Consider the following 24,619-nt stretch of genomic DNA (forward strand, 5'->3'; position numbering starts at 1 on the left):
TCTCTATTATTTGTTTTGATCTTCCCAACAAGCCTGAGAGAGAAGCTAAAATCATTCCCATTGAACAGACAAGGAAACTGTGGCTCCAAGACTGTAAGTTAAATGATTTGCCCAGGGCAACACATAACTCACGGCATATGCTCACTCAGGGGCTGCCGCTTTACCAGGCAAACCTGCAAGTTAGCTTATTTGTGCCTGCAGTGACAAAGTGGCAGCTGGGACTCAGATCCAGTGCTCCTGGCTCCCAGCCTGGGTCCCTTAGCATCAGTTCTCATTCTTCTATTTCCTACTTGCGTCCTCGACTGTTTTGCTCAGCCCAGCTCACACCTACTGTCCAATGCAACAGATAAGCACAATGGTTGTACTTACACACAGGAAGGACACTCTCAGCCTAATAGTCACGTATTCTCACAAGCTTTGAGGTCTCTCCATGCCACCAAACAAGAAATAGGACAAGGTAGGGGCTTCCAGTATTCTAGTATCCAGGGAACGCCGAATAAGCAAAATGTCTTAACAATGAAAGCAAGCCCGAGGAAGAAAGAGTTGTTTCCCCCCTAAGCAGACCCATACACCACCTTCCAGAAGGTTATCAACCATCTAGCTCCAGCTAAGGGGGTGGCAGGTATCTTACTGATGGAACGTTTTCCATGGGAAGGGGGACCTCAATTATCCAGGGACAGGGAAGTCATCACTCCCCATCAAATTCCAAGGACTCCTACTATCCCATGAACTCCTCCTGCTTCTCATTCAGCAGAGGAGGAAAAGGGAATTAAGGAGGAAAGAAGATGGGGAACTGCTGCTTAAAACCTGACCTTCAGGTATGGCCAGAGAAAAACTATTTTAAGTCAAGGGGAATCAAGTTCCATGCATGTAAATTTGAACATGCCCTACTTATTTCTGAATATCATTTTTTAGCTGGCTCTTTCAAGTACAGATCATTAACTTTTACTTCCTCAGACAGACAAAAACAAGTACAACATCTAGAAGGGATTTCTGTCTATATCTTCTGCAGGGGCAGCACTGAGAGTAAGGATATATTATGCACTCTGACTCAGGCAAAAAGTTGGGAGGATGGGGCAGGTGAGTAGAGTTTTGAAAGGTTTTCCAAAGAAATTTACAAAGGATGAGAAGACAATTAAATACACCCAGAGCCAGATGAAGCAGAACTCTTTCTTTTCCAGAAGGCTTTTCAGGATTCTGCGAGGCCCTGGGGCAGGTGGAGTTGGAGACCTGAGACTCTCCTGATTCTTGGCCATGCCCTGAAAGGGGCTGTTTTAAATTAACTCCCGATCATAGTTTGCTTATCAATGGTTTCTTTCTCAGGAAAATGGAATATGAGAAAAGAAAGGTCTACGTTATTTGCTCTCCTGAAAAATGGACATTTATTGAATCATTACAGGCCATTGCTAAGCGCTGCTTCAAGGCCCCTAATCCTGTAACTTTACTTTCTGCCCTCTGCATCTGTCAGTGGGCCCAGTGAACTGTTCATCCAAGACAGGAAGAGGCAGTGCCTGCCTGCCATTGAGTCATCTGCAAGATATAAGCTCCATGAGAGCAGGGAAGACGTCTATTTTGTTGGCAATACTAACAATAATAACAGCAGCCACTACCACTTTAAGCACTTACTATGTGCCAAGCTGTTCTCAGCATTTACATATATCATCTTATTTAATCTTTTTTAAACAGCTTTGTTGACATATAATTTATTGAGATACACCATACAATTCGTTTAAGTTTACAATTCAGTTGTTTTTAATGGTCATAGAGCTGTGTTACCATTATTACTATCTAGTTCCAGAACTTTTTTATCACCCCAAATGGAAACCCCATACCCATGAAGCCATCACTCCCCAAATCCCCACCCTTAGAGGACCACTCGATTCAAGTCAAATCCTCCTGGCCCACCTTTTTGCCTAGAACCCCGCCACTATCCTTAGCCTATAAAAACTCCAGGTCTAGATGCCCACCTGCCTTATACACCAAATTTCCAACAGGCAGAATCCCAAAGCTGCCACCTTAAGCATTGGAGTGGGGGTGGAAAACTGGTGAATGAGCCCAGAAGCCAAACTGGCTCTAGTCCCACTAAACTCCAAGCAAATCCTGAGCAGGCTCCCCAATGGTGCAGACAACAACCTTGTCGAAGGCCCCTTCCCGCCCTGGGCCCCAAGTTCTCAAGGCGGGCGGTCATCTTGGAAAAGGAAAAGGAAGAGTGGTTTTGCTGGGAAGGGCCTGTTATTGATTTCCCTCGCCAATACCTTCTTCCGCTTTCCAACCTCATCTGGGACAATGGCTTCCCTCACCTCAGGAACCAAATCATTTCCCACATCCTACAAAATACAGCTCCTCCCCATGTGAAAACACCATATACGGAGAACGTGACTTAGAAAGGGGACACCAGCCTTCCAATCAGTTCAGCTCCCAAAGCTACTCAAGAACACGGACGCGGTTAAACAAGGTTGACACCTGCAGGACAAAGCAGACCACTGGTGTGTCGGTCCTGGCTTCAGCCTCAGCCCAGTGCTCACCTTGGGTCCATGAGGACTCGGGGCTGTGACTTTGGCTGGTGGCTGCTGCTCCTCATCCTCCTTCTCTTTGCCGCACTTTATTTTCTTAGACGGCAGAGATTCGGTCACCCCATCGGTCACCACCGATTCTGGCTGCCACTTGTTCTTGCAAGCAAAAACCCCTACGCTTTCCTGTTTCACTCGGGCCTGTGTGGCCTTGTTCCGAACTTCGGCTTGGCCCCTCTGGGGGGCTGCCGGGAGGCCGTCAGCACGGAAGCAGGTGGCGAGGTTGAAGACCGCATCGCCGTCCACCTTCTCCATTTTCACCCGCCCCAGGTCCACCTGGCTCCCAAGCTGCGAGAGCTCTGTGCTGGAGCCCCTCTTGCCGCTCGGGACCACGTCCAAGATGAGTTCCTTGGGGCGGCTGTCATGAGGTAGCAAAGGCAGCTCGGGCATCTTGCGCAGGTTCTGAGGGGTGGCCAGGACCAGCTCATGAGACATGTAGGTGGCCAGCACTTGGTTCTTAGGTTTTGTGTCTACTGCCAGCTTCAGGCCACAAGTCCCCTGGGAGCCTTCTGTCTTGGGAGTGCCATCAGAGCAGAGGTGGCTCTCTGATTCCTCAGGCCCCTGACTCACTCTTATGTCCCCACCACCAGGCTGAACAGACAGTGCCAGAGCCCCTGTCTGAGGGCTGAGAGTCAGGAGGACAGGGCTGACTTGTTCTTCATAAGGCTTGGCAGCAATGCGGCAAGTTTTGTTCTTTGTGCCAGTGTCCTGCTCTGGGGCAAAGGGGCCCCCAGGCCGTGGCTGCCCCTCAGAAAGTCCATGTACAGCATCACTGGGGCCAACAGATGACACCCCAGAAAACTCAGAAACAATGCTGGTGGGCCTGATGGGCACCCCCTGACTGGGGGTCAGCTGCCCGGCACTGGAAATACCAATGGAAAGCAGAGATGTTTGGTGGTATGGTGACCAGCCAACAGGCAGGACCTGGGTGCTGGTGGGTTTCCCGTTGACTGAACACCGTGGGTAAATAGTTGCTGGCCCCGTGGGCTTCCACAGAGACAGCTCCTTGCTTTGGCAGCCCGGCAGCCCTGGGGCAATGCGGGCTGGGGTGTGACGTTTGCCTGTGCTGGGCTGTCCTTCAGTCCCAGCCTGGCTTCCCTTCTTGCCACAGGAGGCAGCAGTGCTCTTAGGCTCTCCTTGATCAATGATGGAGATGGGCTCCTGCTTGGGGAGATGGCGGGGGTCTCGGCTGAGGCCCAGGTTGGGCTCTTTGTTCAGTAGAAGAGAAGCAGGCACGGGGTTGGCCACTCCCACATAGGTGCCGGGAATGGTGCTGATCAGCGCCGTTGAGTTCTTCACCCAGGTGCTGGGGTCCCCGTTCCTCACAACCTCGGGAAAGATGACAAAGGGCGAGGCTGTGGAGCCCAGGCACGAGGTGACGTTGCTGCCTGCGGCCTGGGTTGTGCGCTGAGACCTAGACAGGACTGTGGAGAGGAGCGCTTTGCTGCTGGTGTGCACGGGAGTCAACACAGGCATGGGGGGTGTCTTACGCTGGTTCGGCAACGGGAGCTTCTGGCGGTTGGACTTAGAGGAGAGGTCGAGGGGCATCTCGCTGCACTCGGATGGAGAAGCCATCTCTCGCTCCAGCTGTGGTGGTGACTTGAGGGGAGAGAAAGTGACGGAAGTCCCTTCTGTTTGCTGCTCAGTGCCACCTGGCATCTTGGTGGGGTGCGGTGGGGCTGAGCTCACGCTGGGGGCTGGCAGCAAAGGCTGTGGTGTTGGAAGCACCTTGGCAGAAGCAGTGGAGAGAGAAGTATCTGCCAAAGGCCCGGGGACCCCATCGGGCGCAGGCTGGGTGCTGGTGCTGCTGGACGGGGAAACACACGGGAGCCTGTTCACCTCCAGAGAGACCAGCTTGGAATCTGAAGTCAGAGGCCGGGCTACAGAAAATGCGTATGGGTAAGACCGTAGCTCTGGGGAAGCCAGCACGCCAGGGAGACACCTGTCCTGTAGGTAGGATGGCAGGACAGGGAGTGTAAGAGTGGAGGAGACTCCCAGAGTGGTTGGCAGTGTGGCCACACTGAGCGGCTGCCCACAGCTCGGAGGTGGGATATACACCAGCGGCTGGCTCGGTGTCAGTACTGTCCCTGGCTGAAAGGACAGAGGAACTTTTTGCATAGCTGGTGCCTGAGCTGCAGGAAAGCACACTCGACTCAAACTAAAAGAGGCCGGGATGGGTGCGGATGTGGGAATGGCAGTTGGCGTGGCAGCTGGCATGGGCGTGGGGGCTGGAGTAAAGATTGGGGCTGGGGTGGGTGCAGGCACTGGTGTAGGAGCAAAGGCAGGGATAAGGGTAGGGGTAGAAGGTGGGCCAGAGGATGGGGTTGGAGTGGCCATCGGCACTGACGGAGCACAGGGAGCTGCTGGAGGTGTGGATGCCGGCATGGGAGCCAGAACTGAAGTGGGGACAGGAGCGAGGACCAGGGTTGGAGCCGAAGGGGGCACAGAAGCCTGGATCAAGGTCAAGGAAGGAGCTGAAACTGGGACTGAGATGGGGGTAGGGGCTGGAGCCGACAGGGGAACAGGGCCTGAAGGGGGAGCAGAAGCTGGCACAGGCACCAAGACTGAGGCTGAAACTGAGAGGGGGCTCGAATCCGAGATGAGTGTGGGCACTGATGGTGGCGCCTGAGCCAGAGCTGGTACTGGCGCTAAGGGAGGGGAAGGAGCCGCAACCGAAGCAGCAACCTGGACAGGAACTAGCCCAGAATGGGGCACTGAGGTGGGGACAGAGAGAGGAACCTGGAATGGATCCGGAACAGATGGGGGGACAGAGGCAGAACTGGGAGCAGGAGGGCAGATGGGTGCTGGCAGCGGACTAAAGTTAGTGGTAACCAGAGGCAGGGTTCCCTCCACAGGCACTCCAGTTCCCAGAGTTGCCAAAATGAAAGTATTTTTCTCCCCAACACCATGCCGAGAGTCCAAAGCCTTTACCCCAGCGGGCGAGCAGTCCACCTGTTTGCTCATTTGTGTGCTGAGGGGAGTCCAGGAGCAGTCGGCCCTGCTGTTGCTGGCCTCGGAGCCGTCAGTAGGGGAAAGCTTGAGCCCGTCTCCCGGGCTGCTCAGGGGCACCAAGAGGCCCTCAGCCTCTGCCACATTCCCAGCATAGTCCATTTTTGGCTGGGGGTTGTCAGACTTGTCTTCTGACTTGTGCCCAAGTTTTTCTGTTGCATTGCCATCTGCATCTGCCCCCCGGGCATTGCTGCCACTTCCAACTGCTGTGAGCTCCACCTGCAACGACAGAGCAACGTGTCCATCTTAGTAGCTCTCTGTGGATGGGGCAAGTTTCCCAAGGCCCAGAAGAGGCAACTGCTGGTCCTCTTTGCAACTCGACCAATTGGGTCTCAGCAGAAGCAAAGAGCAGCTGGCCAATTTCTGTCTTACAGCAAAACTCCTGGGAAACACCCTGTCCCTTCCTGTCCCTCTTCTGAGGGTGACAGGCTGGGCACATTGCCCGGGCAGTTCAGCTCCACCCTTTGGCGGGTGGCATGTGACTCCATATGGCCCCTTACCTTGGAAAAACTGCTGCTGACACAAAACTCCTGAGATCCAAAGTGCTGGCAGTCACCTGTCGTGGACTCCTCATCAGAAAGAGGTGCTCTTCTAGCAGGGGAGACACAACCATAGAAGAAACATGAGGCTAGTCTTTGGACTACTGCTACCTTCCCCAGAATGTCCCCTGCCTGTCTGAGTTCCCATAAGCCTTCCTGTCTTGCTTCCCTTGGTGGCTTGGAGGAAATCACAAGGAACTGGAGAGTCCAAGTTGCAAACTGGAGCCTCCATATCTAGCTTTGCAAGTTCTTGCAAAGGAACCTGGGCTGACGTCTATAGACTTCCCTCTTTGGGTTGTGTATCCTGTTTTCTAGGGCTCTGGTCAAGAGTGTGAAAGATACCCCAGCACCTTTGCCTTGTCCCCAGAGCTTACCCTTCAAAGTGACCATCCAGGAGTTATTGGGCATTGCCCAAAAGGGCAGGGGTAAGTTACATAAGATCTCAAAAGGCGGATGCAAACTGCTTTTCTCTTAAATGCGATCTTATTTTAAGTCTACAAAGGAAGCAGACTACAGGTACCGTAAGGGTAATCCTTTCCTAAAACAAATAGTCACCTCCACTGTGTTTTATGTTCTAAATCTGACTCATCACCTAGTCACCGGCTGGGCTTGCCTGGAGCAGATACACATTTACCAGCACATGTAATGATACTGATTCGAGGCCACCAGGTCACTGGGTACTGAGGGGCATTTCAAGGGCACAACTTCCTTCTCTCCAGGGTACCTCTTCCTACTTTGTAGAGCACCACCGAGCTCCAGCTGTGCCTTCCTCCACCTTTCTACCCTACCCTGCCTGTGTCCCACCCCTGCTAGTTCCCACTCTCCCCTTGACCTCCCAGCACCACTGCATTCTCTTCCATCCCAAAGGGAGGCCTTCAAGGCCACAGGCTCCAAATTCAAGTTGGTATATCACAAGGGGGAAGGGTTCAAGGCCAAAGAGCTGGGCCCCAAAGGAGAAAAACTTAACTGTACTCCCATCTGCTCAAAAAGTCTTCTCTAAATTTTGGATAAGAACCTTAGAAAACGGTACATCTTGATGGGAGGATGGGAGGGAGGGAGGGAGGGAGGGAGGGAGGGAGGGAGGGAGGGAGGGAGGGAGGGAGGGAGGGAGGGAGGGAGGTCAGACTAGGAGTTAAAGAGAGAAAAACACCCCTGGAAGTTTTTGGTGGCTTGAGGACAGCAAGAGCGTACCACTGTCTGCCCTAAGGAAGACATGCTGGGGCAGCAGCCATAGTGCGAGTGGCTGAGGGGGAGGTTTGGGTGCAAGAATAAAACTCCAGCAGAAGTATTGCACTGTGCTTCCTACGGGGCAAAAGACGAGATGCTCTGTGGGGCCTCTGGGGAGATGGGCTGCCTGGGTTTTCTCATCCCTTCTTCTGAGCCCTCTCTCTGAGCCCCCGAAGAAGCCAGCACCCACCTCACCTGCAACCCTAGCCAAAGGGCCATTCAGGCACCTGCAGTCAAGCCCCAGGAGAAAGGGGAGGGCCATGCTAACTTCCTCCCTCCCACTGGAACAGGGCACCGTTGATGACTCCAAAATTATAATTATACCTGGGGCAAGAGAAGCAAAAAAGGCAAGGGGGATCACTTGCAGGCCTCTCCCCGTCTTTTCAGGGCTCCACAAGTGGCAATGGGAGTGGGCAGGGGTGGGTTGTTCCTTTTAAAAGGCAGCTAAGCTGGCAGAAGTGGGAGGGTTCCACTGCTGGCAACAACTGTTGGCGACAAACAGAAATGATGGTAAGGAGAAGCGAGGGCTAGAGATGCAATCAGGGGTCTCGAGGGTGGGGATGAAGGGGAGCCTGAGGAAAAAGGAAAACATACTTTGACACCAACTCCTGAGAGACCAGGAAAGCAAGACCTAGCCCCAGCCTTGGGATGGGGGGGAAGCGTTTCCCAACTAGACTTGCCAAGAATGGTTTGGGGGGGTGTGGCAAGGAAAAACAAGCGGCAGTGCCCCCTGTTCACCAACTCCACATGAAGGACTACAGAGGATAGGTGTTATCTGTTTACATTATTTCCCCTCCTGACCATGCAAAGGGGAACTGGCTGCATACTCGACGCCCCCCACCCTTGCTCAGCTCCTACCTGGCATAAAATCATCATGAAAACAGAAATCCTGCCCCCCACCAGAGAATGCAGAGCCAGCTGCCATCCTAGAGACTGGAGGTGGCAGCAGCAGTGGCAGCAGGAGCAGCAGTTCTGGCTACTCCAGCCATCCCACGCCTGAGTGCCAGCCCCCAAGGCTCTGGGAAAATGTCGTGAGGCCATGTTTCAAATCCTCTGAGAAGAGGGGTGTGCAAAGCTAAGCAAACATTAAATTGCTCCATTGAGAGAACCTGGGACAGGAACAGCTTGCAGGGGAGGGGTATACCCGGAGAGCAGGGTCAACCAGGCTAGGTTAGGAGGGTTCAGGTGGCCAGGAGGAGGGAGCAGGGGTCAACGCAGGCTTCAATCAGACTGAAAATCAATCCCACAATTTCTTCCCAACAGAGATGACCCTGAGCTGTTATGCTCAAGGCTTTGTTGAACTTAAACCAGAACTGGCCATAACCTTTCCAGGCCGTTTTCCTAAGTATTAAGGGCCAGCACCACTGTCAGACCAGGCCTTTTTACAGTTCCCTGACCACATGATACACACCCGGCTCCTTATCTTCCAGCCCCTGCAGACTTTCCCTGCTTCAGTCCCACCACACTCCAAGACCACCTTCATTCCACACAGGGTCTTCCCCAAACACACCATGTGGGAAATGCCAACCCTCACCTTAAACTCCTACTCATCCCTCAAGCCCCAACTCCAATGCTACTGCCTCTGGGAAGTCTTCCCTTATTCCCACAGGAAGTCTGTCAATCTTGCATCTAGACTCCCACAGGACCTGTATATGTCACTCTATAGCAGTCACCCACCACTAATGTCTCGTGATGATTGGTTTGCTCTCAATGGGTTTAATAAATGTTTGTTGAATGCAGGAATGAATGGGTGCAAGAAAGGAGGCGAGTACATAAGACAGATTTAGCTGGAGGTTTGACTAGAGTCAGTCGCCTTGGGGCAGGAGAAAGTTCCTGCCCCCAGCCCCTGCAGTCCTCACTGCATCTGATGAAGCTGGGGAGGCTTCCCAAACATAACTTTAAGAGTTAAGCCACAGGTGCAGCTTTCTACCCAAAATGCTTAAGTTCTCCAAGTTGTAAAGGGCTGAGGACAATGGTTTTTAAATAAGGTGAGATAACATTTTGGAAATCAGCTATAGCATGGCCTAGACTGTAGTGGGGAGGTGACGATAAAGGGTAGATGAGATCAGAAGTGACAATGCTTAAAAGGTCATCTTAACTACTAGGCATATTTGGTAATTTAACATCCCAAGAAAGGTCCACAAAGAGGGAAAATCAGGTTTCAGGCCCACTCCCTGCTTCTTTCTCAGAAGGCATTTAGAATGGACAGTGACAGGAAGTAACTTGTACATTGATATTTTTGGAGGCTCTAGTCCAGATCTCTGCATCAAAGTCTCAACCCCTTATAACTAGTTGCCAATGAATACTTAGGCAAATCAATACCACTACCCTGCCTTCCCCAGACCATTCTGGATTAATTATCTAAGGCCATACCTCATATGCAACGAAAAATACCTTCCTCATGCAGATCTGAGAAGAATTTTGTCTTATTTTTCTTGATCTTGACTTTTATATTCTAAAATCAAATTCCTTTTAAGTCCATCTCTAATTTGTTCTCCAGTATTAAGCTATCAGGTGCTAATGTGCTAATGGCTTTTTAAAAAAATAAAAAAGGTCTTTTCTCCTTACCTGAACCTCAGACAAGTACACACTTCTCCAGTTAACAACAGAAAAAGAAAGTAGATACACACAAAGACGTCCATTCCCTTTCCCTTCAAAACTGCCAACACTCCCCCATACATACACATCCATACATACACTTGTAAGATTTACCCAAGGAATAGCCAGATCTTGAATTTTAGGAAAAGCCGTTATCGTTCTGTGTTCTAGGTGATTGATCAAATGTAAGCAGTCGATGGATTGAAAGAAAAGCTAAACACCGGGGGCAAGCATGGGGGAGCCATGCCTTCTCTAACAATGGGAGAGGCATTGCAACCATCACATGCAGCTCTTTGGCCAAGGTTTATGAAAGTAAAATATAAAATCTAAAGGTCTTTTTGATTGTTCTTCTTATGGGGCATGATCAGAAAATAGCATAGCTTGGTCAACAAAATATTCTGGTGTACAGAAAACTGAAAACATACACAGATAGGCAGACATCATCAACTCTCAATTTCATATGAAAACTACGTTAAGCAGTTCAATCTCCCTTATGAAGATAAGGATCTTACTGCGAATCACCATTAGCCTCGTGAGGCAGGAAAGCACTGGTCACCAGAACACCCACTAACAGCACCCAGTATAAAGCTGAATGATAGAACCACCTTTCTTCCAGGCTTGTATCAAGGGCCAAAAATATCTTATGCGTCTCCTGAGCACCAAACATGGATGCAGCAAATAAAAACTGCAGTTGCCTGAGCTTCCCCTTATTCCACCGTCTGACAGTTCTTAATGAGGAGACAAGTACTAGCTGGTGAAAGGTCATCTGGTGGCCTCCTCACCTACGTCTGAACAGGGACGGCAAGGCAGAGCAGGCCACTCACATCCCAGTCCCATCCTATCTCAGGAAAATCAGAAATGACTAAAAGCCACCTCCCCCAAGGTCCCTCCCCAGGCCCTGCTGCGGCTAACCCCTCTGGTGAGTAGGCACCGCTCTCCGGAAGCCGGCAACAGCCACCTTCCCAGCCTCCTCACCTCTCCTCGTTGATACCGCACATGCGAATCCGGTCAGAACTGGTCCAGTTGTGAACGCCGCTGTAGAGCGGTGCTGTAGAGATCATGACAGCCACTCACCACCAGATAGGACCTGCTGTGGCCACTTCCCCTGAGGAAAAAGAACCCCCCAAAAATCAAAACTTGTAACCACCTGCTTAACCACCTTTAGCAAGGAAATGCTTAAATAAAGGTAATTACAGCACCAAAATGTTCAAGCGGTCTCTCTCTCATAAGCCAGCCTGCCATGGGAAATTAAGGTCCAAATGGGGATGAGGGAGCACCAGCTTTCCAGGAATCCATAGGTTTCAGGACGGAGGCGAGGACGCTGTTAATCACCTAGAGTGATTTTTAAATTATCCTAAAGACAGATATGCTTGAGTGCTCGAGGAAATTCAATCTATTTCAGACAAATGAGATGACAGTATGTTTTTCTACACACATTTAGCCTAACCAACTACAATTAGAGGGTCGTTCCCATATGTGAACAGTGAGTTGAAAGACTACTGAGGACCTTTTTCTTGTCAACTCTAATCCACGGGTACTGAAGTATTTGAGCGACGTAGCCAATTCAAGCTCTCCAGAGGAAGCACACACTTTCTTTATAAGCCCTTCAAAAATACTCTTTTCTGATTTCAAGTGGGGAGTTATACAGAGATGATGCATATATCTAGCCTGCTTTAAAGCTCCCTCCAAATCAGATACAATACTCCTTGTACTCTGACCACAAACAAGCAAACAAGCAAAAAACAATGTCCCATCAAGAACCACACATTTCTGTCCTTGTTCCTTCCTTCCTTCCTTCAGTCTGTCATCCCCATGACCTACCACCCCTTTCACCAGCCAATGTCCAGCCCTCACTGTTGATAACCACTGCACAGCCAACTCACCTTCTAGAGAAAATGAGGCATCAAAAAAAGAGACTTATCCAACGAGCTTGTCTTGAGACCCTTAAACTCTTTACTTACTAACCGAAAGCCTTATTCATCAAGGCTCAACTGAACAGAACCCTATAGTGACCAGAATTTTACACTGTTCTCCACTTTCCAAAGAAGCAAATCATAGTAAAATAAAATAGAGTCATATTAAGGATTTGTTTCATTTATCATTTAAACAATTTTCAGAGATTGTCCATATTCAACACAACAGTAATATTCATTTAACAAATACTTACTGAGCCAGCATTGTCCTAGGTACTGGGAATTCAACAATTAACACAAAATCCCGCCTCCATGAAGCTTATGTTCTGGTGGTATGAGATGGACAGTGAACACATTAAATGATTCTATATTTATAATAGTGTTAAAAGGAGGTATAACACAGGCTAAGGGGCACGGCGATGGTCAGGGGTAGGGGGCAGAATGGGCTCCAATTTGAAAGTGGGTGATTAGGGTAGGTCTGTCTTGCTGAGGAGTAGACATTTCAACATCTTGAAGGAAGCAAAGGGGTGAGCCATGTAGATATCTGGTAGAAGATAATTCCATGGAAAAGGGAACAACCTAAGCAGAGCTTCTAAGGCTTGGGACTGCCTGCTAAGATCAAGCAAGGGCCAGGAGGCCAGCATGGCACAACAGAGAATGAGCAAAGGGCAGTGAGGGGTGAGCAGAGCCACATACTCCCATCCTCTTCTTGGTCCCCACCCTACTCCCTATCTCTGCAGCATAGGCTACTGTGCCTTTAACCCTTTCCCTGGACTTGGCCCTCTCCTGGCTGTCCTGACTCAGTGCCTGCTGGCTTCTCTAGGGCCCTTTTCTCTCTCCACCCACGCCAGAAACCTTTACCATCTTCTCTTCCCCTTCCTTCCCTCATTCTCTTCCTACCTGCCAGGCATCTCTCTCTCCCTTCCCTTCCTCCTCAATCTCCCTATTTCCCTCTATTCCTCCTCATCACCTCCCTTTACTCCTATTTTTCTCCCAGCTGTCTCTCCCCTTCTCCCCCGTTTCTCTTCTCCCTATTTCCTTTGTCTCTCTGGCACAATCTCCTTTCCTCCAACTGTCTCTCCTTTCCCACCTCTCTTGCCCCAGGTCCTTTCCCTCCGTTATCTCACTTTCCTCTTCTTCCCTCAGGCTCCACTCTCTTCCTCCCTCTCCCCCCACTCTTCTTCACACCTCAGCCTCCAGTCTTCCTCTCTGTCTCTCTTGTCTTCCTCCCGTCAGTCTGGCTCCCACTGGCTCTCCACTACCCCCACCTCTCTCCCTCTGTGTGTATGTGTATCTGTCAGCCCTGCCCCTCCTTCCCTCTCAGCTCATGAGCTCCCAGTTTCAACTCACCCAAATCTGTATCTGTAGCCCTGACCTCTCTCCTTAGACCCAGACCAGAGTTTCCAGCTGCCAGCAACTTGCTGTTAATTGGATGTCCACGGAGCCCCTCAAACTCAATGTGTCTCAAACTGAACTCATTATCTGTTCCCATAAACCTGCTCCCCACCCCACCCCCATGCCCAGCGTGTTTCCTCTTAGTCAATAGCACCACTATCCCCTAGCCTGGAAATTTCAGCATTGTCCTTGTGGCCTCCAACTCTTTCTCTCCCCCACTGCCTGCATCCAGCCAGGAGCCAAGCCTAAATAATGCCATCTCCATCCTCTCTCAACCCCTTTTGCCACTACCCCGATGCAGGCCCTCATCGTCTTTCACCCAGAATGTTACAATAGCCTCTTAACTGGTCCCCGTCTCCAATCTCCTGATTCTATAATCAATTCATCTTCTAAAGCACCAGTTCGATCCCCTCATCCCCTCCCTCCTCAAAAGCTTTCAATAGCTTTCCTCTGTCTTCAGAATCAAGCCTGTGTTTCTTAGCACAGCATTCAGGGCCCTCCAGGACCAAGCCTCAAACCTCTCTGTCTTCTCTGCCACGTCCTGCCATTCCCCTGCTGCCCTTGTCATCCTGACCCTTCCCTGAACAGGCCATGCAGTTCCAGGACTCTGCTGTTTCCTCATCCTGAAATGGTCTCTCCCATGCCCCCTCTTCCTCTCTGTCACCCTCAAGGCCTAGCTTAAATGTCATCATGTCATCTCCCCAGCCCCAGTCCCTGGTCAGTTAACTCCTCCCTCTCTGGTTCCAAAACATGTCATTCCTACCTCTACCGCAGCCCTGATTCTTATCCTCAAGTGTGGTTAGCTGTGGGAGAGGCATTATCTGTCTCCCCCACCAGGCAATCAGCTACTTAAGGTAAAGAAATACCATCTCTTCTTTTGTCTCTAGTTCCTCTGCAATGTCTTACATATAGTAAGTAATTAGCAAATGCATGTTATATGGAACTGAATCCTGGATGAGAATTGAGGTGATGACCCTAAGAAATTACAAAAAGCAAAATCAACCCCCCAAAAAGTACCTACCATGTACAGTTACTACAGAAAAAATGTTTGTGTTTCAATGAAAAAACTATGCATTGTCTATAGCACACCCTTCTGGAGCTGCCTGATCCTAGCCTGGTTCATTATCTTTAAGCTATTTTGCACCTCTGTAAATTGTAGGTAACTGATGGATATGCAAACTGTCTTGTCCCATAGACTTTGGATTGACTTCCCTCCCCACTGCAGAAAAACCAGTTTTGCCTCCATTTGCAACTCAATTCCTTTGCTCCGTATAAATCTGTGCTTTTGGACTTTTTCTTTCAACCATCTATAACATGTCTGGTTCCCTTGTTGATTAGTGAGTAAAATAAAATCTTTAACGTGTTCATTTTTATATCTGTACAAGACTCATGATTTTACCTTTTCTGAAAATTATCTTTAACATTACCAAGACAGTTATATGAGTTAACACATAATTTTAGAAAGATTTCAACAAGGAGTATGACAAATAAGTTGTCTCCTTTACATCAGTTCACCAGGATCCCATTCCCTGAATATCCTGGTTAATCAAGTTTTGACTGTTTCTTACAATATCTTGGAATATCCCAGTTTAAGAAACAACAGCTCAGCCTGCTGACTGATACACCAGGTACTTTTTTCACCTTTTCTCCCTATGAAGCATTAGAAGACTCCCGGTCATAGAAGGGGCCATTCTTGCCATAAGATGAATTTCAACATGAATTATGAGTTTTAAGGGCTACCTGAATATTTGTAAGCAGCAGATAAAAGTCATGTAGGACCTGGGATAGAAATCTAAGGGGGAAATCCTGGAATTTGGAAACAGAACAACAAGTAAAAATCATCATCTAGATAAAGGAGTTTTTAGACTCCTCCCAAAAGACAAAATAACCACCACTACAAAAAGAAAACCAAGTAAAAACCAAAATAATTACCATACAATACACATTTTATGACTACCTAGAGAGGGAAATTTATATCGGGCACCCCATTCTCACAAGCTCCCAAAGATGGAGCACCTGCTTAACTCTTGGTCTCCCACTCCTGAATTATGCTTTTGTCAGAGCAGCACCCCTTCCTATGTGAAGCCCACTGCTGCTAATTAGCAGTAGCCTTTGAGGGGGAGGGGCATGGAGGGATAGAAAGCACAGGCAGGAAAGAATCCAGCTAAGTGGTCTACACAAGGCCACTAAGATTGGTCCTTCTGAGCCAGAGAGTAAACAAAAGGAACTTTTAAAGAGGCACTGATGGCGTCAATGGTCACATAGGACAGGAGGAGTCAAGATGGCCAGCAGAGCCCTGGCTGGTGTCCCTCAGTGGATGGAGTGTCAGCCTGCATACCGAAGGGTCGAGGGTTCAATTCCCGGTCAAGGGCACATACCTGGGTTGCAGGTTTGATCCCCAGCCCTTGTCAGGGTGAGTATGGGATGCAACCAATCAATATGTCTCTCTCACATCAATGTTTCTCCCCCTCCCTTCCACTCTCTCTAAAAAGAGAGCAATGGAAAAAAATATCTTCTGGTGAGCATTAGCAAACAAACGAAAAAGATGGCCAACACACCAATTTCCCAAGTCAGGATCATTGAGGAGCTTGTTCAAAACACAAGAGTCATGCCCTAGTCAGTTTGGCTCAGTGGTTAGAGCATCAGCCAGCGGACTGAAGGGCCCCAGTTTTCAATTCCAGCCAAGGGCACGTACCTCGGTTACAGGCCCCAGTCAGCGTGCGTGTGGGAGGCAACCAATCGATGTGTTTCTCTCACATAGATGTCTCTCTCCCCCCCAGCTTCCACTCTCTCTGAAAAGCAATGGGAAAAATATCCTTGGGTGAAGATTAAAGCAAACAAAAACACAAGAGACGTAGGTTCCAATCCTGGAGTTTCTAATTCTAATCCAGTGGGCCTAGGGTTTTGTTATTAGCATGTCCAATCAAATCACTAACCACTCAACCTTACAGACACGCCATACTTGGTAGGTTCCGCTGGTATACACACTCATATACCACTTACTTTTGCTCGTAGCACCTGCTCTCATGTGTGGTGTGTGTTCTCAATCTCTCACACTCCCTCTCTGATGGGAACCATCACATCAAAGGCAAAAGGCGAAATTCTTAAAAGGAACTTGGAAGAAACCTGGTAACACCATGTGACCCAGGAAGCACAGGAACAAGGATATGAAATACCTCAAAGGATTTTCCCAGATGTCACAACCATATAATTGGTAAGAAATGAACAGCTGCATGGCCCCAGAATCAAATACTGGTCACTGCCTAGAAGGCAGTGGGGACCACTGTGAGCTGGCCCCACTGTGTGGGAGAAAACTCAAAAGACACATCCAACTCATGGTGAGAACAAAGGAGAGCACTTGCTCCAGCAACCCAAAGTGTTAAGCGTGGCTGGAAAATAAGTAAATAAATAAATAAATAAATAAATAAATAAATAAATAAATAACTTTCCAGTTTAGGAGGCACATGTATACACAACTAGGACTGACCAAGATTCAAGAGAATGACTCCAACAAGCAGGCAGCAGCAAGTAGGTAGCCAGGCATAACCACCATACAGGAGAAACCAAAAAAGCAAAAGGACTAATAGAAAGACACTAACCTTTAAATGGTGGAAACAGCAGCTACGCCAAGGGAGAGCAGGTAGAAGAGAAACCACAATGAAGCAAAAATCTTTCCGCAAAAAAATCCAAAAGGAAAAAAACACACTAGAAGACAAGGGCAGGTGTGAAAGGCATGAAAGAGAAGCCTGTAGGATATAACCACCAAAAGGGAAAAAAACGAAATAGAGGAACCTGAACTATTTCACCACCACGGGTCAAACTGAAACACTGTGGGGAAGCACTGAAGACAGACATTTTAGAAAAGTTTAGAGAGAATATGTTATCAAAAGGGGGAGAACATCAAATTAGAGCCCAAGTCAGGATTAAGGGGAGTTGGTAATAGGGAACAGACAGCACTAAAATCGCAAAGATTTTACAATGGGACAGACTTTTCTGGATTTGTTTGGAAATGAAGATACCCAAGCAAGCAGATTTCACAACTACACGCCAAGCAAAGCATGGTCATCATGCATATGAGGAAGAGGAGGACACAAAAGGAGGTAATAAAGCATTTCTATCTCACAAATGCTTTTTGCCAAGGTAGAAAGTGTTTTAAAAGTTAACCCTGAGCCCTGGCCGTGTGTGGTGTGGCTCAGTTGGTTGGAGCATTGTCCCGTTGAAAGGTTGCAGGTTGGATCTCCAGTCGGGGCACGTTGGGAAGGCAACCAACCAATGTTCTCTCTCACATCAATGTTTCTCTCTCTCCTTCTCTCTCTAAAATAATAAGCATATCCTCAGGTGAGGATTAAAAAAATAAAATAAAAAGTTAACCTTGAAAATGACCAGACAGAGTGTGCGTCCAGCGGACAAGTTCCCCAGAATCATGAACAACATAGCATGAAACCTGCCCATTTATCCACGGTTGGACTCTACCATCAAGACAGTAAATTAGAAATTCAAGATTAAGAAGGTCTCAGTTAAACTAAATCTGGAAGTACTCCCCAGGCTTCTTTGGTTCACACTGCCTGGTGACCTGGAAGCAATTATGACTTTAAAATATAAGAGCTGGAAAATATTCATCTTGAAGCGGGGCCCTGAATCTGTCCTCAAGAGGATAGGCGTGGCCAGCAGACAGTTTAAGATGGAGGGCTGGGTCAGTGATGACTAATAAGTAAAGAAAACCAACTTTGGGACCTATTGCTCCAATAGAAATCCAGAGCTCTGGGTGAAGATCCCATTAGACAGAGGTATTCACATTTAAACTTCACAGAAGCAAAGGAGAGGCCACCCATTACCCCACTTTGGGAAAAGCAGCATCTGAGACACCTCAGACACCTCCAAGGAGATCCAAAAGAGTACTGATATTGAGATCCTAGGGCTAAAGTGAAAAGGCCATAACTTCCACCTAGTCACCACATACCTTTAGAGAGAGGTCAAAACACCAAGTTATTGTTTTCAATAGGAAAGTGTACACATACCCAACAAGGATAACTTTACCTGGCTTTCAATAAGGAACCCCTACCACAGATCTTACCCTTTGTGTCACTCTGCCTTCTTCCATGTGTTATTCAACAGGAGACTAACATTCCCATTTTCCCTACTTAATTACATATGCCAAACCTCACCACCTAATGAGGAAGCTCTCCAATGTAAATTGTTCTGACTAGTTTCCCACACGAGGGTATTCGAATATTCTCCTCAGCATTCCCCCCAGTGTCTATAACCCCTCATCTGTCCCTGCCATACTTTACTTCCCTACCTGATCACTTTACTTAGCTTCCCTCTACCACTGCACACCACCATAAACATACACAAAAGCAACTATAAATAATCCACTGGGCAATTTAGAGGAAGGGGCCCTTTGCACTGTTCATCCCAACCTTCTACCTGAAAATCTGTCCTAGCACTTTCTAGTTCCCGTTTGTTTGGCTATCCAAATATTTCCATTGGTTCTATCCCAAGGGATCAGTCTCATAAGGGACATTGCATCCTGTTCCCAGAGACATCAACTCCTATAATTTACCAAGAAGGCTAAGTAGTTGCCTGTACATAGCTCTAGCATGGGCACCTTCACAGGCCACTTGTGTACCTCCATCTTTAAAAACCTTGCCTATTGCCCTGGACAGCTTGGCTCAGTGGTTAAGAGTGTCAGCCTGGGGACCAAAGGGTCGCAGGATTCATTCCCGGTCAAGGGCACATAACTGGGTTGCAGGTTCGTTCCTCGCCCTGGTCAGGGCACATGCAGGAGGCAACAAATTCATGTGTTTCTCTCATATCAATGCTTCTCTCTCACTCCCCTTCCCTTCCACTCTGTCTAAACAAAGCAATGGAAAAAATATCCTCAGGTAAGGATTAACCAACCCCTCCCCCCCAACACGCGCACACACACACAAACCCTTGCCTAGAGCCCTAGCCCGTTAGCTTGGTTGGTTGAAGCATCACTCTGATACACCAGGGTTGAGGGTTCAATCCCTGGTCAGGGCAGGCAGGGATCAGTGAGTGCATGAGTAGGTGGAACAACAAATTGATGTTTGCACTCTCTCTCTAAAATAAATAAAAATGATTAAAAAAATTTTTTTAAATAAAAATAAATTTTAAAAAACCTTGCCTACCTCGCCTATAAAAATTTATGAGATTGGATACAAATGAATGTCAACTATCTGTTCAACACATGAAAGCTTACACATTCAAATGAATGTAGTTACCTCCAACAGTTGCCTTGGGAGGCCAGACATCCATCTTAATGGAGTGGCCAGAGCTTACAATCTCTCTGGAGCTTTTCAATCTCCTCACTAGGGTAGAATCCCCATCCATTCAATTTGATGTTTAAAAACTGCCAAAATCCATTTGGAATCCTCTAATTGAGAGCATTGTCAGCTCCCACTTTTCAATGATCTCTGACACCTCACTATGTCCATTTACTATGTCATCTGCAAAATGGGAATAAACTAGTCCCTACTTGAAATAGACAACATGAAAGCACTTGAAAGGAACAATGGTAACAGATTCCAACAATGAAATACACAAAAACAAAAGTTTTAATCTCTAATTTATATTTTCATGCCACCAAGTCAGTTTAGGTCTTCTACCTAACTGCCATGATACTTTTTTCCTATTATTCAAATAGTACTCACTTCCATTTCCTGCTGCAAGGAAATTATTTTACTCCATTTAAGGAAAACACCTCATCAAATCTTTATACTAGACCTAGGATCTAATTACAAGATTTTGTACAATTTTTAATGTCACAGATATCAAGAAAGCCTAAGCAATCACTACAAAATTTATCAGTCCTTTTCAAAATGTAAAGCCACCTCAAAATGTCACTTTAAGTAATCAGTTGCTTTTTGAGCACTTCTCATTTTGACTAGATCAAAAATAAGAGTTAGATTTCCTCAGTCTTGGTCTTCAGTAGGACCGTGTGAATATTTGTGTCTTTCACACTCCAAAGTTGAGCCATATCATTTGATACTTGAACCCCTTTTGTGATGCTTTTCTGTGTCCTCCCTCCCATGGACTAACCTCGGCTACCTCCATTTCAACATACTGTATTCATGATATGGAATTTTTATCAGAAGAGGATTCCTCCTCACCAAACTTTGGCCTTTTTTTTAAAGTCTCCTGGACGTCTTATACAAATATTTGGAGAGGTCATTATCAGGCTGTTTTGTCTATTCTGTCACCCCAGCCTATGGGCTCAACTCACTGTATATATGTTACTCATTCAAAGGTACACATATACACACATAGACACATATACTATTAGCTCACAGAATTTCAAACTGTCAATATTGGCTCAACCTGCTACCAGTCTATAGGTTCCTTAAGGAAAGAAAGAATATTTTATACTTTTTCATCCTCACACAAGGACATGCTATTGATTTTTAGAGAGAAGTGAAGGGAGGAGAGAGAGAGAGAACATGGATTGGCTGCCTTCTGTACATGCCCCAACCTGGGATCAAATCTGAAACCTAGGTCTGAGCCCTGACCGGGAATCAAAGCCACCACCTTTCGATATATGGGACGATGCTCCAACCGAACCACACCGGCCAGGGAACAGTACTTTATACTCCTTTTAATAATCCTCCCAATAATGTCTAGAATGATACAAGGCACACAACAGGTACTCAATAAATACTTGCTAAACTAATGGAAAAAACTAAAATCCCCTCTACATCATACAGCAACCAAGAATACTATATAAAAAGCATTGGGCCTATGGATTCCTTTTACTTCCCTTGATCACTCATAAACTTTCTTTTCTTTCTTTTCTTTACTTCCACAATAAAGACAATCACAGAAACAAAATAAAATTGAGTGCGGCAAAACAGTAAAAATCAACTTCCAATTATCTGAGTGTTGTTTAGACACAGCTAATTTTTAAACCCAGCCGACTTACGGACGGACTGCCTTCTACCACTTACAGGAGATGTGTGCTCAGGCAACAACTCATTTTAATATTTGCCTAAGCAGAATATAAATCTGCTGGGGAAGGGGGGTGGGTAGAGAGTAACACATTTCCAAAGTAAAACAGAAATTATTATGGTTGACCCTTGAACAACACAGGTCCTAAATGCACAGGTTCACTTATGTGTGGATTTCCCCCCCCAATAAATATACAGTTGGCCTTCTATATCCCCAGGTTTCGCATCCACTGACTCAACTTACCGGGTTTCAAAAACAGTCTTTTCCATTCGAGGTTGGGAATCCACAGGTGGAGGGCTGACTGTATGCATTGTTCTATATCACTTTATATAAGGGACTTGAGCATCTTCAGATTTTGGTATCTGCGGGGGGCCTGGAATCAATCCCCTGCAGATACCAAGAGACAATTATAGTTAAGTTTCTAGGGAGTCAAAAGTTATTCTCCAATTTTCAACTGTGCAGGGTAGGTACCCCTAACCCCTGCATTGTCCAAGGGTCAATTGTAATTTGTTAACTCATCTGTTTTAAACTGACCTGCTAGCACTCTCTCCCTTTACTGGCCAAACTGATTGCTGGAATCCGAGGCCACTCTAGCTGCAGAGAACTCTATTTTACAGTGCACCTTTTTTCTCTGCTCAGAAGTTTGGTTTGGCGATGCCTGAGCTACTTGAGATATCCTCTCCCATCCAATGACTGATGAAGATCCTTTTCATAGAGCCATACCAAGCCCAAGCTCTATATACCAGCTTTTGTAGAACTTCCAGATGTCAGAGACAGCTGGAAAGCCCAACCAGTCATAATGAAACACAGCAACCCTTTTCAGAAAGCAATGGTTTTTTAAAATGTCACCCCAGTAAACTAGGCTTGGGTCATTTTTTTAGCATGGCCCAAAATGTTCCCTGAAGTTTCAATTGGATAGACACTCTTCAGTTCCTGCCCTGAAAGACTAACAGTGTTACAGCACAGCTTTTAAAGAAGCTGCCACTTCCACCTCAAAGATGGATGCGATAATGCAGTGATGAGCCAAACTATTTCTTCCTGCCATTGCTAAATATGTACTACAGGAATGTGGAGAAAGAGCATGGAAAATCAAGATAGAAGGGGAGTGCTCGGGAATTATTGACAGTTTTCATTATGCTACCAAGTTTACCACAGTGTAATATAAAAGGTACTGTCGTAGGACACAACTGAATAAGAAAAACTAGGATTATAACATAATAATAGGTGCCATTTATTGGGCACCCTGTATGGACCTGGTAATACATACATATCATCTCATATAATCCTCATGGTCCTATGAGATTGGGATTATCGTCTCCATTTTATAGATGAGAAAACTGAGGCTCAAGAAAGTTAAGTGACTTGCTTCCTGCCACCCAGCTAGGAAGTAGAAGAGAAAGGAATCTAACGTGCGGCTGGCTGTATGTCTCCAAAGCCCCAGGTAATTAAATAACCACTGTACGACACTAACCTGCATATGGTACAACCAAGTTAAACCAAGTAAAACCTCATCACCATATAAGATACCTAAGCACCTCATGGATCCAGGTAGAGAGTGAACTGACTCCTCTCAGGGATTAAGGTCACGTATAGTGCACTTCTCTAAAGAACTTGGAAAAATAAAAAACCGTTTGTTCTCCTATGCCTGCACACCAGCATTATAACAAAACTCAACTGTACCCTTAAATGGCACTAACACTAAGATTTCTAAGCATACCTTAGCAGTGAGGTAACCAAATTTTGTTTCTTAGCAGACAGTCGATAAAGAAGCCTGACACACAAAGCTTTGCCTGCCCCATCAGTACTCTCAATTCTTCATGGCCACTTAGCTTAATTAAGGTCTTCTTAAAATCCAAATGAAGATGTATTCTGCCTCACATACTCTCACAAGTAAATCTGAACATTACCAAGTTTTACAAATAATGAATCATCTCTCTTCAAATTCATCACCATTCACTGACCTGGGAAAATATGACCTTGACATGCAGCCTGCAGCCACTTTTTAAACAATTATCCATTTTTAAATGTTTTATGGGAAAAGGGTGGCTTCTGCTTTAAAAACACACACACACACATGAAAACAGAACAGCACATTTGAATTATGGGAATAGAAACAGTTAAAATCTTACTCTTGACCAGAATTCAATTTCAGTTCACATAAGAAAGTTGTCATCATAAAAGACTGCTTTTAAGGTATGAATGGTAGGAAAGGGTAGATTTGGGAAGAGAATGATTTCTACATTATTTTAAGGATGACCATTCAAAAACTGGCATTAATAAAGCCTGGTTTGCATGTGAGACTACGTAAAACACTGTACTAGCATCCTAGTGGCCAAAAGGTAAATTATGTCTTATTACCTCCCTCTTTGGCCATCTTGAAGCCAAACCTTCTGGCAAGCATAGACTCATACCTAACTAGAACTCCAGCAAAAGCAGAGTAAAATTTCCTTTCTTTTTAAAAACTCAAAGCTCTAGCTCTGGACAGTATGCTAAGTGGTTAGAGCGTCAGCCCTCAGACTGAAGGGTCATGGGTTCAATTCCTCATCAAGGTCACATACCTCAGTTGAAGGCTGGATACCAGGCCCTGATCGCAGCGCATGTGGGAGGCAACCAATCAATGTCTCTCTCTCATGTTGATGTTTCTCTGTCTCTCACCCTCCCTTCCACTCTCTCTAAAAAAATCAATGGAAAAAATATCCTCAGGTGAGGATGAACACCACCACCTCAAAGGTCTAGAGTCTTCCTTACCCCTTACGTAATTGTCAGTGGCTTCTCCCATCTATTGTACTCTATCAACAATGTCCACTTTCCCCAGCTTTCTCTGTTCCGCTCTAGGGGTCCACTTTCCCACCCAGCTCAGTAATGAATTCCTCCTCTCTCAAACCCAGATGCTGACTGATGCTGGAAAATAACTTCCTACCCGCTGTGGCTCTTCTAGTCTATCTCAAACTTAACTCAGCTTAGGTTCAACAAACCACTCCAGATGTTCAACTCCTAATTAGCACCTCTCCTCCATGCCCCCACCCCACCCTCCAATTCTGGCCCCAGGCTCTCAGGCCCATGTTCTGAGAATTTCCATCATTCACCTTCCTATATCTAGGATCCCTCCCACTTGCAGACTGGAAAAACTGGTGTATTCCCACTTTCTCCTTCTTTCAAGGCCATTCTATTTAGGATCATGAATTCCTTCCCCCATTCAGTATCCTTATTTAGTCTAGATTGTCTAATTAATGCTAAAACTTGTAAGCCTTGGATCTCAGCTAACCTCTGCTTCCTGGGCTTTCCCAAGGTAGCAACTACCAATTTTTACCTTTTTTGACACCAGCTCCAAATAACACCTGAGTAACAAGGTCTTCTTCTTTCTCTCACATTCTGCATTTTTTAGCCTATATACTATCTCTAG

General features: G+C 46.7%; 1 protein-coding gene across 2 annotated transcripts in view; it reads right to left on the minus strand.

Moving 5' to 3' along the window:
- Window positions 1-24,619, minus strand: part of BCORL1 (BCL6 corepressor like 1) — a 59,765-nt gene that overhangs the window by 28,663 nt on the left and 6,483 nt on the right. For both annotated transcript variants that reach the window (XM_087813553.1, XM_087813554.1), the window contains 3 exons: window positions 10,919-11,048; window positions 6,080-6,170; window positions 2,526-5,798 (listed from right to left, as the gene is read on the minus strand). In XM_087813553.1, the coding sequence (XP_087669679.1) occupies window positions 2,526-5,798; window positions 6,080-6,170; window positions 10,919-11,004 (3,450 nt within the window). In that variant the 5' untranslated portion in view covers window positions 11,005-11,048. The remainder of the gene's footprint in view (window positions 1-2,525; window positions 5,799-6,079; window positions 6,171-10,918; window positions 11,049-24,619) is intronic.

This window comes from Miniopterus natalensis, chromosome X (genome assembly GCF_054644295.1).
Source record: "Miniopterus natalensis isolate mMinNat1 chromosome X, mMinNat1.hap1, whole genome shotgun sequence".
Lineage (NCBI taxonomy): Eukaryota > Metazoa > Chordata > Mammalia > Chiroptera > Miniopteridae > Miniopterus > Miniopterus natalensis.